The sequence below is a fragment of the Aythya marila genome, assembly GCF_965140915.1.
Source record: "Aythya marila genome assembly, chromosome: 3".
Classification (NCBI taxonomy): Eukaryota; Metazoa; Chordata; class Aves; order Anseriformes; family Anatidae; genus Aythya; species Aythya marila.
In genome coordinates, this window is record NC_139044.1 from 79656129 (window position 1) to 79670522 (window position 14394).

General features: G+C 38.6%; 1 protein-coding gene across 1 annotated transcript in view; it reads right to left on the reverse strand.

Moving 5' to 3' along the window:
• THEMIS (thymocyte selection associated) overlaps positions 1 to 14394 on the reverse strand; it is a 90875-nt gene that overhangs the window by 58245 nt on the left and 18236 nt on the right. The window contains exons 3-4 of the mRNA XM_082757330.1: positions 6380 to 6838; positions 2347 to 3392 (exon numbers count right to left, since the gene is read on the reverse strand). Coding sequence (XP_082613456.1) covers positions 2347 to 3392; positions 6380 to 6838 — 1505 coding nt within the window. The remainder of the gene's footprint in view (positions 1 to 2346; positions 3393 to 6379; positions 6839 to 14394) is intronic.

The following is a 14394-nucleotide window of genomic DNA, read 5'->3' on the forward strand; positions in this document are numbered from 1 at the left end:
ATTAGGACACTTGTCTGTTATTTATGCAAATAAGTCTACACAGAGTCACAAAATATGCAAAGTGTGCCATTTATCAGTTTGGCACCATCTCCAACTTTCTGAACCCTCAGACATCCCTGTTATATTTAGAAGAAAATGCAGTCTCCCCTACCACTGTTGCTGGCAGAGAGGCCAAAGCAGAGCTTATCAGCTATGATCCACGTCCTCTCAGAGGACTTGCTGTGCTTGGGATAGAACAGATAACACATTCTCTCCGACTCTAAACCTATTACATTAACACTCAGGATGTTTAATCTTATGAATAAGGAATCTCTACTTATTTAGTCTTTCGAGGAAGATTTATGAATCTGCATAACTCAAAGCATTCTGACTGCAATTTATGACTTATTTATAACAAGCATGTGACAAAATATGTCCTCTGGAGCTGTCTGCTTAAATGTGCTTCTTTGTTTGGACAGTTGCAGTCTATGGTTGCACTCATTCAATGAATGTGCAAAGGAACCTCAGCCCATCCCTCCCTTGTGCTTACTGCTCTCTCCTTGGTTCAGGAAAACAGTATTTTCTGCATGAGTCTAGTCTAGAGCCAACATCTACCTGTTGCTCCCTACACAGAGACACCAGTCACAGCAGGAAGTCTGAGTCCCCCTGACCATACAGCTCTACCAGAAACATAACAATTAGGGAATTCCTCCCCAGCTCTGTACCACAAGACAGTGCCAGGTTGAAGGCCCTGTTAGCCCCAGGGCCTAGCTTCTCATCAGTCCTCCCTAGTCTAGCAGAATGGCTTATTTAAGCTGCTACAGGCTTCACTGTATGCAACGTTTTGCTGTATTACCCTTATCTGAGGGACCCACCCTACCCCCTTCACTTCTTCTACAGTCTGTTGCAATTACCTCCCAGGACCTCTGTGGAGCTGAGGACCTGCATGGGGTGTTGGAACTGGCATGATGGGACGGACACTTCCAGCAGGGAAGGAAGGGGACTCATAAAATATCCCCTTTCAAGGCTGCTAGAGTTGGAACTTAGTTTGATGGCAACATTAAAAAACAAACTAACAAACAAACAAAAACAAAACACCACAAACAAAAAAACCACCACCTTACCCCGCACCACCACCACCACCCTCCACCCAAATACAATGTCATGAGTTATATCACTTTTAAAGCACAGCACAATCACTCTGCCGTCTCATTACTCGGCCTCAGCCAATGCCTGAAAGCATTTCCAATGTATGCCTGTCTCCCTCCACAGGAAACTTGCATTTGCATGAGACAGAGAAACTGACCTACTGGACACTCTTTCACTGAAGTTCATCAAACTGCCTTTCTTTAATTCTTTCAATTTATGCAAGAAAACTATCATGGGTTGAACCCAACAAGCAGCTGAGCACTCACCCAGCCGTTTGCTCACTCCATCTCTGACATCAGGACAGGGAAGAGAAAAAATGAGAAAACTCATGAGTAGATGTAAAAATAAATTTGTAAGTGAAAGAAAGAGGAAGAAAAACAAGTGACGTCACTCAGCACCTCCCACAAGCAGGCTGATGCCCTGCCAGTTTCTGCACTATGGCCACCCTCCCAGAACAACCACTCTGCTCCATTTCCTTGCTGGATGGACAGACTGGGAAAGAAAAGGTCTTGATGCTGTGCATATACTGCTCAACAACAGTCAAAACACTGGTGTGCTATCAACACTGTTATAGTTACAAATTCAAAACACAGTATCTCACAGGCTGCTGTGAAGAAAATAAACTCCATCTCAGCCAGACCCAATATAAAAATTAATGAGCGAACGCATTTTCTTAGATTAATCACTAAGAAAATTGTCCTAGAAGGGGCACTTAACTTTCTTAACATCAAAAGTTATTCTAAAAAAGCTGCCCTTTTTATTCCAGATCTATTTGCCACTTGGGTATGTGCAAAAACATGCACTCAAAAATATCTATACAACCTGACTTTCTGTGAATTTAATTTGGCTGTTTCCAGCTGAGTAAAATTCTCTTAACAAATATCATGAAAACATATGCTACCCCTTAATAAACATTTAAATATACCCACTTCAAGTCTCTCCCTTCACTTCTGCATTGGTGCAATTAAGGACTATCTGTCCTAAATTATAAGGCCAAGCTTTCTGCTGTGAGTCGGCATGGTTCCATTGTTTTTCACGGATCAATTAACACACACTGGAGATTTTAACCATTGTTGTCTATAATGGCTAATTTGCCTATTACAGGGAACTGGGAGCCATCTGTATACAGTACTATAAGGAAATGGAGATTATGAACCTACAGAAAATGACTTATGATTGTAAGAGATTCAAAGACATAGACATGGTGCAATACCTTACCTTTGTAGCCTGTAGTACATCAGATATAACTTGCTTAGATACTGCAGAAACAGGTTTTGGTGCAAGTGCTGCTGGCTTTTTGGGTGGCCTGGGAGGTGGATGTAGGGTTTGGTTTTCAAATCTTCGTACCATATAGTATTCCTCTTCGCTGATCTCTTCCACTGTTGTCTTAGTCATGGGAGGTAAGACTGCCTGGACATCCTTGCTGAGCAAATGGACTGACATGTTTAAGCGATACACAGGAATCTCCCAGCTCTCTACTGGACTGCTGGCACTACTGATCAGCAAATAAGAGTCTGTGATTTCTTCTTCAAGCTGCAGACCAGGTACAGCAGCCAAGACATCCTCCTTAATGGAAAGGTCCCTCACAGACACTTTGACATTAAAAGGCAAACGAAATTCTTTGCAAATCTCAGAAAGCTGGTACTGCTTCTTGTCATGAATCACTTCCACAAAGCCACCTTCCATATACATAGGCAGGAGCACTTCCTTATATGTATCACTTAGTATTTGTTCACAAGCTAAAACATCTATGACTTTCTTTCTTCCCTCGTACAGAACTTCACTAGTCTGACGTTGCTGAACTAGAAATTGATCTCCAACTGAAACAGAAAAGAGCTCTGTATGAGGAGAATCAAAAGCTTTAGTTGCTACAACATGAAGCTGTTCCCTTTCACTTCTTGCTATCTCTAAGTCATAGGCAGTTGGAAACTCCCGAGGTCTTCTCTTGAACTTTCCTTTGTAGGTCATAGGGATTAAAAAATGTCTTTTGGGGGAGTCACTTCTGATCTCGGAGGCTAGGACTCTTGTAGCCTGGTACTTTTTGTAGATGACAATCTCTTTCCCTATATGCAATAAATTATAAGGTTTCTGTCTTCCTAAAGGGCCCTCCATTACCTCAGCAACCATGGGAAATTCCTTACTTGTTCTCTCAAATACATCTTCCAAAGACAGTGGCTGAAGGAAAGAGCTAATATCGTAACAGTCTGTTATATCCTTGACCTCAACATCCAAATCAGAGAGGATATGAACTATGTCCTTCCGAACTGAAAACAAAAAGAAATACATTCATTTTGTTTGTTAGTTTGTTTTCAAACTGATATTGGAATAAAATATTCGTGTCATGTTAGCCAGATACAAAAATTACCTTCCCAGTGTGTGCAACTCCATATATGCCTGTACAATTGATTGAGCCAGTCAAAGTCTAACTGTTTTAATTTGATATGTATGGCTATCAGATATGCAGCAGACCTCAGAAAGGAAGAGAGAAATGAAATGAGATAACATGAAAATAATGTATGTAAATATACAAAGTTTAAGAAAAAGGAAGAGGAAAAATCCAGTTTGCTATCTTTCTTACAGCACCTCCAAGTTTTTAATTATCTATTCCTCTTACCAAACACTTTTAATTGAGTACAAGATGTATTTCTATTCTTTTATTTCATAGTAATTTGTGTTTTCTTCTAACAAATGGGTGGGGAAACACTTTTAATTAAAAAGAATGTTTGAACCCATTAACATAAGAGGTTGTTATGGCGAATCTGGGACAAATAACTTTTTTTATATTTGTAAGAATAAAGAAAGCATCAATAATTATTACAAAATAATATGACTTTTCTTAAAAGGGAAAAACGCTTGTATAACAAAGTCTAAGTTTACTATTACTGAATGAGGAAATTTCCACTATAATGGTCCTCTGTGGATCTCTTGTATTTTTTTCTGAGGCACCTGGTTTTATTTACTATCAGAACTGAGCCATTGTCTTTAACAGTCTGACAGGGAACAACAACACTTTTATCACAAATGAACTTGCAAAATTTTGGATGTAAAATTTCCAAGCTCAAAACTGACTATGCAATTAAAGTTTGTTGAAGAATTTGGCTCCAGATCAGTGGTACCACAGATCGCTGACCAAGGCAGTAAAATTTAACAAGCAAATATTATTTAATGGCTCTCTTCATTAAGACTTACGCTGCATAGACATGCACGCATGTATAGTATATGCTGGTCCCACACTTCCTTGTAGCAGAACATACTAATATTTTATACCTAAAAGTTAGTATCAGACATGTATTTTACGTAACAGACTTCTATGAGAGTGATTCAGGATTTGTTTACTCCCACTCTACTTTTCTCATATTAAAACACTCAGGTGACAAATATCCTGACCACCACAAAGAAAAGTCAATGAAGGAGGAACAATTAGAGAAAATGAAAGAGAAAATGAGCAACTCAGGGAGTACCAGACACAAAATTTTGTACATTATTAAGAATGAATAAAAGTACAGAGGATTCCTGCTCACAGCCTGTGAAAATGTAATCTTCTATCCCTCTTATCAGGAATCCTTTTTATTTAATTGTGGATAGTATTTCTCATACTTTATCTTATGTCTATTTATAGTTCTAAAAATGGTGCAAATGCATTTTTCATGGTCCACAAGAAAGTAGTTAATCATGTACCATGAAACCTACTTTTGAGGTTTGTATTAAATAGTTACTTAGGGCATATTTAATGCTTCTTAAATGTTGAGCACACTATGAAACATAAACAGGCACACAAATAAAATCTACAAATAAAACTCTCATTGGAATATCTGATTGGAAGACAACCGAATACGAAACATTTCTAAATCTTCTAGAAGTTTTTTAGAAACATTAAATTCTTACTGATCCTGAATACATATCTAAATGGTCACAGTAATACACTTAAGTGAATCCAGCTGGAGGAGAGAGGCAAGATCCCTGAATATAGCTAGAGCTGCAGAAAACTAAATATTTTATCTTGTGAAGATATACTTTCCAAACTCACACATTAAACCACATAGCAAGCACCGTGGATATCTCATGAAAAGCATTTAGCAACTATTGTGATAGCAGTCTCTGCTCACTTTTATTTCTTTCTCATGTATTTTATCTCTTTACTTATGTCATTCCCCAGAGAAACTTCCACTGTGAAACTTTCCTGCTTACTATCCTCCTGAGTGACGTATTTCTCTCAGTATTCCATTTCTGTGGAGTTTAGTGGTATGTTTCCAGTAGAAGGAACAGGCAGCAAAACCTTCCCAAAAGCTAAGCTCCTGTCCTCCAAACTCTAACAGGTTGGGTGTATCAACACGAAGAACTGCAGAAATTGTCTAAGTGTTTGGTGCTGTCCTCAGGCAAGGTCGAACATTTTAGTTTAAGCTGATTTTTTGCTTATGTAGGAACCTCAGTTCAGAGAGGGTATGCTATGCAACCATACATGGGTCATTGCTATAGCTCAGCTATTCAAGTCACAGTAACTCAGGAACATTTCACTGTGCACTTATACCTTCAAATTTTATTTCCACAAATAATTTCAATAACAGGTTTAAACTAAGACCATTGGTAAGAACAGAACCTAACACTTTTAGTGCCACTTTTAAGTGGAACAACTAGAACAGTATTGACTTAAAGATATTGGATTTCTAATTCTTTCCTATTTCCTAAAACCCAGAGGTTTAAGAAATTATCTGTTTATATTCTATCAAAATTTCTTTCCACAATAGAGTAAAGTAATAATGGTGTGCATTCTGCAGAATCCTCAACCTCAAAAACACAGTGCAGTTCCTAAATTGTAGTTGAGTGTGCTATAAAACATACATCTATATATTTTTTCTTTCTCTAGCCAGGGCCATAAATGATCAAGTGGCTTTGCCATGGCTTCTCCATGAGATACAAACAAACAAATAAAATCTGAGAATTTGATTTCCTAAGCTCTGCTTTTCACTATGCAATATATAACCATTTGAAAGATTATTTAATTGTAGTGTACAGTAAAATGGCAACAGAAAAAAATAATAAGGAAACTATCTGAATTAATATCTGATAAAGGAATAAAAATGGCAATATTATTTTTATCTTTCTGCAACTTGAAACCAGCATCAGTGGCAAATATGGGTAAGGAATTCTCAACCAAACTCAATTTTTTCTGCCTATTTTGAGCAACTTAAGTGTGATTCATTGTACTCTGCTATACAAATAAAACAGATCATTGACTTTAATCTCTACTTACATTTCATTACTGCCTGCACTTCATAGACAGGTGTTAGAATCAAGCAGCCATCAAAGTTATCTGGCAGTGGATTAGAGGAGTCCCACGTATGTAAAGTGTTGGAAAGTTTGACAATCCGGTTTCTGCACCTAGGGATTTTCCATTCTGCAATCTCTTTCAGAGTGTATATTTGATCATCTTCGCATTCATAGAATTTTCCTTCTTGTGAAAGGGGCAAAGTAAAGGAAAGAGTCTGGTTGTTTCTGACCACACCACAGTTGACAGCCATTGTTCCATTTACCTCTTCCACAGAGTTGAAGTTGATCTGCTCACCTTGTTTGATAGTGAGGTTTGCCAATTTTATATCCTCAGAGCTGTAGAAGCATGGATGGCCAAATCTTGTTGACCCAATAGCAACTTTTCTTGTAATTTCTTCAATGCTGATATATGGAGTTTTATCTGCCACAACCTTATAAAGACCTAAGAACAGAAAACTTGCATTATTATAAAAAGGAAATGTACAAAACAGGCTGTGCCAAATTTTAGACTGTGCAATAAAAATGGGGAGCAAAGCATATCAAAGAGTTCATGGCTGATAGTTCAGTTGCTAGAAATGTAATTCTACACAGATAACATCAACAATGTGATATAAAGCGTAGGGAGCTGGAATTAGCCCTCTGCACTCTGCAACTACTGTATTTCTTACATCCAGCATTTTTACATTTGTGATTCAAAAATAAAATTAAAAAAAAAAAAAAAAGCATTTTTTTTTTCTTTCTTTCTTGCTTCAGAAACAAAAGATGTGTTATCTTAAGTTCTTATCTTTCTTCCCAGGAAACCAGCCTTTAAGAAATAATTACAGACAAGATATAAGGAAGAGCAACAGAAATGTGATCAGTGAAACACAGGTTGAAGTTTCTCCCTAAACATCAGTATCACATATTCTTCTACATGCAGACTGAGGATTCCAAGACCAAGTATGTTTCAAGAAATAGCACAACTGAAAAAGGAGCATGTAATGATAAGAATGAGCAAGGGAAATTGATCTTAGCATCTGCGATAGCCCAGACCATCAAACGGAGTGATTCACAGTTTGGGTGCTGGAGCACTGTGGCACAAGGCAATTAAAGTGCTGAAGTACTGCGAGGCAGGAGATGCATCTGAGCTTCCTTAGCCCTCAGGGACATTATTATTTCATGTTAGTCATGCCCCTTGGAGCTGTCTCATTAGGAGTTCGCATCAGAAGAAAAATGTGTACATTTTTATATTTGTGTGAGTGTTTTCACAGAGGAAGACGAAGTGGACAGTTTAGAGGACTAAACAGTAGGGTTTAGCTGAGCTGTATGATTAAGCTCTCTTCTTCCCAAGATGCAGCAGTGTGAATGTTGCCTCATGGCACAGCAACTTTTAAGTTGCAGCTACAGCTGCAGTGACAAAGAAGCCAAGCTCCCAGGGGGATGCTGTGCCTTCTTTCCTGTCTCCCTCCAAAAACAAAAAGCAGAAACCCCATGGCCCCATTGCTCCACATTTTTGCATCCTTTGGACCATACAAAGGGCACTGTATCCTTGTGGTAAAGGAATACTCCCACCTTTGCAGTTATGAAGGAGGAATGTGATGGGGACTCAAGGAATGCTGCTAGAGAAATTTTCATGGCAGTTCTACATCTCATAAGTGGTTCACATCATGTAAAAGGGTTTAAGTACCCCCTTTGCCTCCCTCATCATTTAGTCTGGGAACTGGGGCAACACTGACTACTACTCCCTTTCTGTGGTGAAGGGAAGGATGCCCCAGCAGATACCTGAATCTCAACCAGGCATGACACTGCCAGAACACAGTTTCTGCTAGATGCTGGGAAGATACTCACTCCTATCTCCAGACTTTCTCTTGATTGCAGGTTTGTTTAACAAATTAGATCCAGGGATTGCTTCATTTAAAAATAATCTCCTTTTTTATTTATTTCTCCCACACCTTTTTCCCTACTAAGCTTATCTCCATAAATACATGATCAACAAAATTGTGGAGCCTGTGTGGAAGCAGGGGCGGCACCTTAGGATAATATTCTTTAAAAATGACTTTTTTTTTTTTCCCTCACAGAATTGCTGTGCTTCTGGCTTCACTGTAACAAAAACTGCTACCTTTACATCATAGCTTTAGTACCCTTCTTGTTAAAGACACAAAAAATCTGTTTGGTGAATAGCTTTCATTTGATTTATCACCAGATTGGGCATGTTTGGTTCTAGGTGTCCCATGAGACCACTAGTAACTGTGGCAACTAACAGCACTGAGCACTTGTCAGCAGCCTAAACAGCAATAGTCTATTTGATTTACTGCAGAAATAGTCACTAATTGTGCCTATGTAACTGTTGTCTGCAATTCTGTGCCTTCACACTTGTCTGTATGACAGTTAGCTTTTCCTGTGTGAAATTAGTACCCTTGTGGAAATACATCTGCTACATATCGGTCCTCAATGTAGCACTATGGGAAAGTATTCTGACTTTTTTTCTAGCTTTCCTTTTTTAAGGAAGCCACATCCACGAATGCAACTGCACAGATAAAACCTTACCACATTTCTTTCTCAATGATATTTTTAAAGTTTCCCATAGCTGTTTTTTAATACAATTACTAATAAACAAGTTAGCTACCCCAGTACTATTGAAGCTGCCAGTACAGATTGAAGCTGCCAGTACAGATTGAGACAAATCGATTCATCAGCATTTAGAAAATATCACAGTGACAAGGCACCAATGACAAACTGCAATTGTGGAAAAGACAGCATTCCCAAACAGTGTTCCAATGTCATGCTTTGCAAGCATAGGATGGGCGTCATCTCTTGATAATGCTGAGAGAAAGGAAATAGGAATATTCTTCATTAAAAGTGCATTCAAAGTACATATGATATATCCAAAAGGCAATAACTATGTTTACTCATCTGTGATATAGGTGCATGCCTATTGCCCATAGAAAGCATCCAGAATTACATTAAAATCCTCCATAAACTATGCTAACAACATTTCCAGTTGAAAGTGTCTGGCAATACACAGGCACAAGAAACCTTCCTCTCCTCTGTAAGTTTGACTCTAAACTCAGGCTTAGTAATTTCCTTGGGACAATGGATATATTTGGAAGACAGCTATTTCAGCAGCAAGCTGATGAACATGCTGGATTGGAAAGCAGTTTTCATATGGAATCAGAATCATCAGTTGTCATACAAAACAGATAACTGATTACCCCTAAGGCCCAGGCAGACTGACTGTCAGGGCTGGGAGCAGAAAAATCTTCATCATCTATTCTGCTTGTTTTCTTAATTTCAATAACAGAATGTCTGCATAGACAAATAAAGAACCATGTGGACTTGCATACTTAGCTTCTGTACTGATGGGGCCCGTGAATTAGAGGCCCCTAATAACCACCTGTTTATCTTTATGAGCATGTAAAGTTCCATATGTTTCTATCTCTATAGAAAAGAGGTGAATATATAAAAAGTTATTCTGGTGTGATGGTGGAAACCACTGTGGTCCCCATCTAACTGCCATAATCTGTCACAGTATCTTCTCATAAATGTTGTCCTTGCTATGACATATTTATTCATTTTTTATGGGGAAATGTGCTTTAAAAAATGTTATTTGGAACTATTCAGAACCTCATTAAAAACATTATGAATCAAATTACAAAACCAAATGTTTTCCAAACCTAACTTAGCAAAGAATTCTCCAGAGTAGGAGACATATGGCAAGTTTGAGATGCTAAAGTTTGGACGTTTTGAGGTCAAAATAATATTTTTGTACTCTTCCATAAATCATAAAATGACTGAATCAAATTCACTTAGACTTCCCTGAGAGAGCTTGGTGGACTATTAGGGGGATAGGCAGATGGAAATAGTGGATCTGGAAAGAAGTCCAGCTGGTTTATTGAGAGCTGGCATTGTTGCTCATATAGATCTATTTTGTAAATAATCTGAGATATGACCAAAACACACTGATCCCCATTAGTTGGGGGAAAATTACAGATAGAGACAAGAGTCACTACGCATACATAGTAACTACAGGAATGCATAACCATTGTCACACGCCATGAATCCATATCACCTGGTAGCATTTCACTAGGTGAAGTGCCTGCCTAGCTATAATATCATAATTAGCAAGCCTCAAATCTAACTGCCCCATAATTTTCAAGAAAAATTTTAAGCACTGACTTATGCATACGGGAGTCTGAGAGAATGATTTTTACTGGTATTGGAGAGAAAGGAAGGCCCATAGATCACTTGTTTTGTTCTGTGGGAAAGTATGTTTTTACAGAAGAATGTTTTTACCACCTTTTTACAGAACAATATATGCAGCTCCCTTTTACTGGCTACATAGTGATAAAGCACACCTCTCTGTAGTTTTATAGGCTTCCTGTTTTCAGTCCTAATTAGATTCCTGAAGAAAAGGAGTATCCTTTTTATTCTCTCTTTTTCTTCTTTGCCCAACAGAAAACTGAAAAAAAAAATCAAAAATCAGGCTCACCTAATAGAGCAGCGAGTAGTCTTCAAGTTAAAACTAGCTGAAAGACTTTCTGTCCTAGACTACCAGTCTCTGTTCCCCAAGGTAATGCAGAAGGGGATCATTTCAGTTCCCAACTTCTCTGGAGCTGACTTGGTTATCATTCCTCCACCATCCACACTTCCACCTCCTCTGCTCCAGTGACCTCTTCACATCCTGCCCCAAAGCCAAACCATCACTCTCATCTCTCATCTGCTGCTTTTTTTTCCCTTTGCCAAGGATGGTGGGGTTTTCCTTCTTACCACCTTCCCAGTCTGTGCCAACCACATTGACAGTCACAGTAAGACCTCCAGCAGATTGTCAGTCTATGTTCAGCATCACCACTGGAGAGCCATGTGTTAGCAACCACCCTAGCACAGATTCTGGGGATTGATTTTCTCATCATTCCTGTTTTGCGGGGCATTCACTTTGCTAAATGGAAGTCCTTCAGACTGATAGCACTTCAACTCCTATCAAGGTGAGCCTTTCAGTGCCCAACCTCAGCTTTTTCACACATGCATGGCCACAGGCAAGTCTCCTGCTTTGTGGCTTGTGAAGGCTGAGAGCTCAAAGGGGTGCTTGTGCTCAGCTACGTCTGTCAGGTCCTGTAGGAATGAGCAGCAGCAGCTGTCACAGACCTCCTGAAAACAGGGAGAGCTCAGCAATATTTTTGCAGAAGAAGGAATATAACAGAACAAAATGAAATCATTTGTGCTGGCACACAGTTCAGGTGTTGTGTAAATTACCTGTCTCTGCTAACTTGTTAGTAGTGAAAATTGTAGTTCAAAATGCTGTTAGATGTAGCAATCGAAGTGTCTAGAGTAAGAGCAGATTTTTATTTTTTTTTTCAATGTATGAGTACAAAGAATAGCCTGGCCCTCTGAGGCATGAAAAAAGAACAAATTAGAATGAGGAGAAAATGAAATAACATAGATAGCAAACTTGCAGTTGCAGCGTTTTTTCTAATGCAAAGGCCAGATTAGGACTTTATCAAGAATCTGATTTGCCAGAGCAGAAAAAAAAAAAAAGTAAAAAAATCTGTAGACTGCAAATACATTCAGGAAGACAAAGAGCAAGGATCGTTGAGAGCCAATGAGCCTGGTTCTTCTCTCAGAGAGACATTATTCCCAGAGTAACCTAAACAGGCACATGGCTTGCTTACGCCAGTGTGCATACAGTGAAAAGACATATGGTCCCATCGCAGGTGAACGATAACTCACAACAAAGGAAATGGAACATAACATCAAAAAAGAAGGTTTCTTTACATCAGCATTAACAAGAGAGCCCTGTAAGTACAGTGTAAATACAGCATCAGAGTCTAGAGACCTGTGGATGTTTTTACTGAAGTAATTCAACAACAGTGTAAAAAAGATCATTCATAATCCAGTTCTGTGCTTTGTTGTGGAAATGGGGCAAGCCAGCAATGTTCTTAGACTAGCATCGTATAGTTCAGTTGGAAGGGACCTGCAAAGATCAAGTCCAACTGTCCCATTCAGAGCGTAGCATGTGTACATAAGTGACCGCTTCATAAAAGGTTAAGGGTCAAGAAGAAGAGACTGGGACATCTTGACTTTGTAAAATAGACTCATTCTTCAGTGAAAAAATAAATCAAACATATGACAAATTTGCCTCTTACCAGAAAGCTCTTGAATGCACAAGGATACATATACGGAAGAAAACGAGAGAAGTGCTCCCTGTTGGGCTAATAAGAAGCGTCATTATCCCCCTCTTCAGCATCGCTGTTCAGTACCACCCATCATGTGGTGGATAACAATGATAAATTTCAGCAAAAGGAACACTGAATTTATATTTCTAGTGAAATAACTCAGTTTTCTAGAATACCAGTTGGGAGATTACATAAATATGTATGTAAATTGTAGTGATTATACTGAATTTTAAAATATTCTCAACAGGGTAACAACATCCAAATGCCAAGTTGTAAAACTGATCACTTAAATGCAAACAAATCCAAATTCACCAAGTTCAAGCATTTCAAATCACAGGTGGTTCTGTTCTAAAAATCATGAGATTCAACATTAATAAATATAGAATTACTTTTATCACTCAGTTGTGTTGGATATTTTAGGATTCAAATGTTCAAACTCATCTGTCAAACAAAATTTAGAATATAACTTCCTATACGTATGTATATTTTAATGATGATTGTAGAAATGTTAATAATAGCAAAGAAACTTGGAATACAAGAAAAATGCAAGATATCTCGTGAGTTCACAGTATAGCAGTGCTTCAATATCTCTAGATAGCCACAAATAATTAAGATGTCTTTGATGATTACATTTGGGCCCTATCAGTACATGAAAATGACATTCAAAAAAAATAATCTTTTAATAAGTGGTCATACAAATGGTTCTGATTCAAAGAATAAGAAAAACATGAAAGTAAATTGAGGATCCACTAGGGAAAAGAAAATGATATATAGGACTACTTCAGAGAGAAATCTGTATTGTGCAGATGGAAAATGAAGGCACGGCAGAAGATACTTTCCTGTGGAATTCAGATGAAACATTACATTCTCATCTGTTTTTACATTTTATTTGCTTCGAGAAGTGTGTCTTGTCTCCCGCTGCAGAAAAAGCAAATGCCAGTTTGGGTTCTGGCATGACCTAAACAGTATATATGCACATGCACACAATCTCACGTGCACTGCAATACAGTAGAAGAACATCAGTGATGTTACTAAGTCACTCACATACTGGAAAATATCCACATTACACTTCCTTGAGCAGCATCAGCTTAGCCTCCCACATGGTCGCATTACAATACAATTTAAATTAAATGCTTACATGCTATTTTTCTCTATAAAACTACAGCTCATTTTATAGATTAGCTAGATTGCTGGCCCAAAGTGAATTCTGGATGTGATCTCAGGCTCTTGAGGACTGCGGTACTATCATATGTGCTCTGTCCCCACATCTCTCACTCTCAGGTGTCCCATAACTTCTGTCCCAGGCACACATGGGCTCCCTCCTGCACGTACCACTTCCTCTTCACACTGCTCGCTGCTTTCCAGCCTCTTCAACTCCTCTGCTGCTACTACCTCTGCTGCCTACAAGACTCCCAGCTTATGAAATGCCCTACATATCTATACTTGTTGGGTTGTGGTCCTCATCTGATGGACCAACTGACTCTCAGCTCCAGTGCCTGTTCCTCGTATATCAAATCTTTACCCTTCTCTTATGCTCCTAAGTACAACATTTTTCTACAAGTTTCCCAACCTGATTTGCCCCCTTCCTACACACATACAACCAATACTTCCTCCACTGCATTTCAGTCACTTCCCTATTTAACACAGCTGGGCCCTTAAAGCAGGTGAATTGAGATGAAAGCTGAATTGAATAATGAATTAGAATGACATGTGTGATGAACTAAGTAGCCCAGGTGCAGTATTGTCCACTTCTCCCTGACAGGCCACATGATTGGAGGATGATATTTTCATTTTGAATATCAAGTCAGTATGAGATGCAAAATATCTTTAGTCCATGCTCCAAAATGTA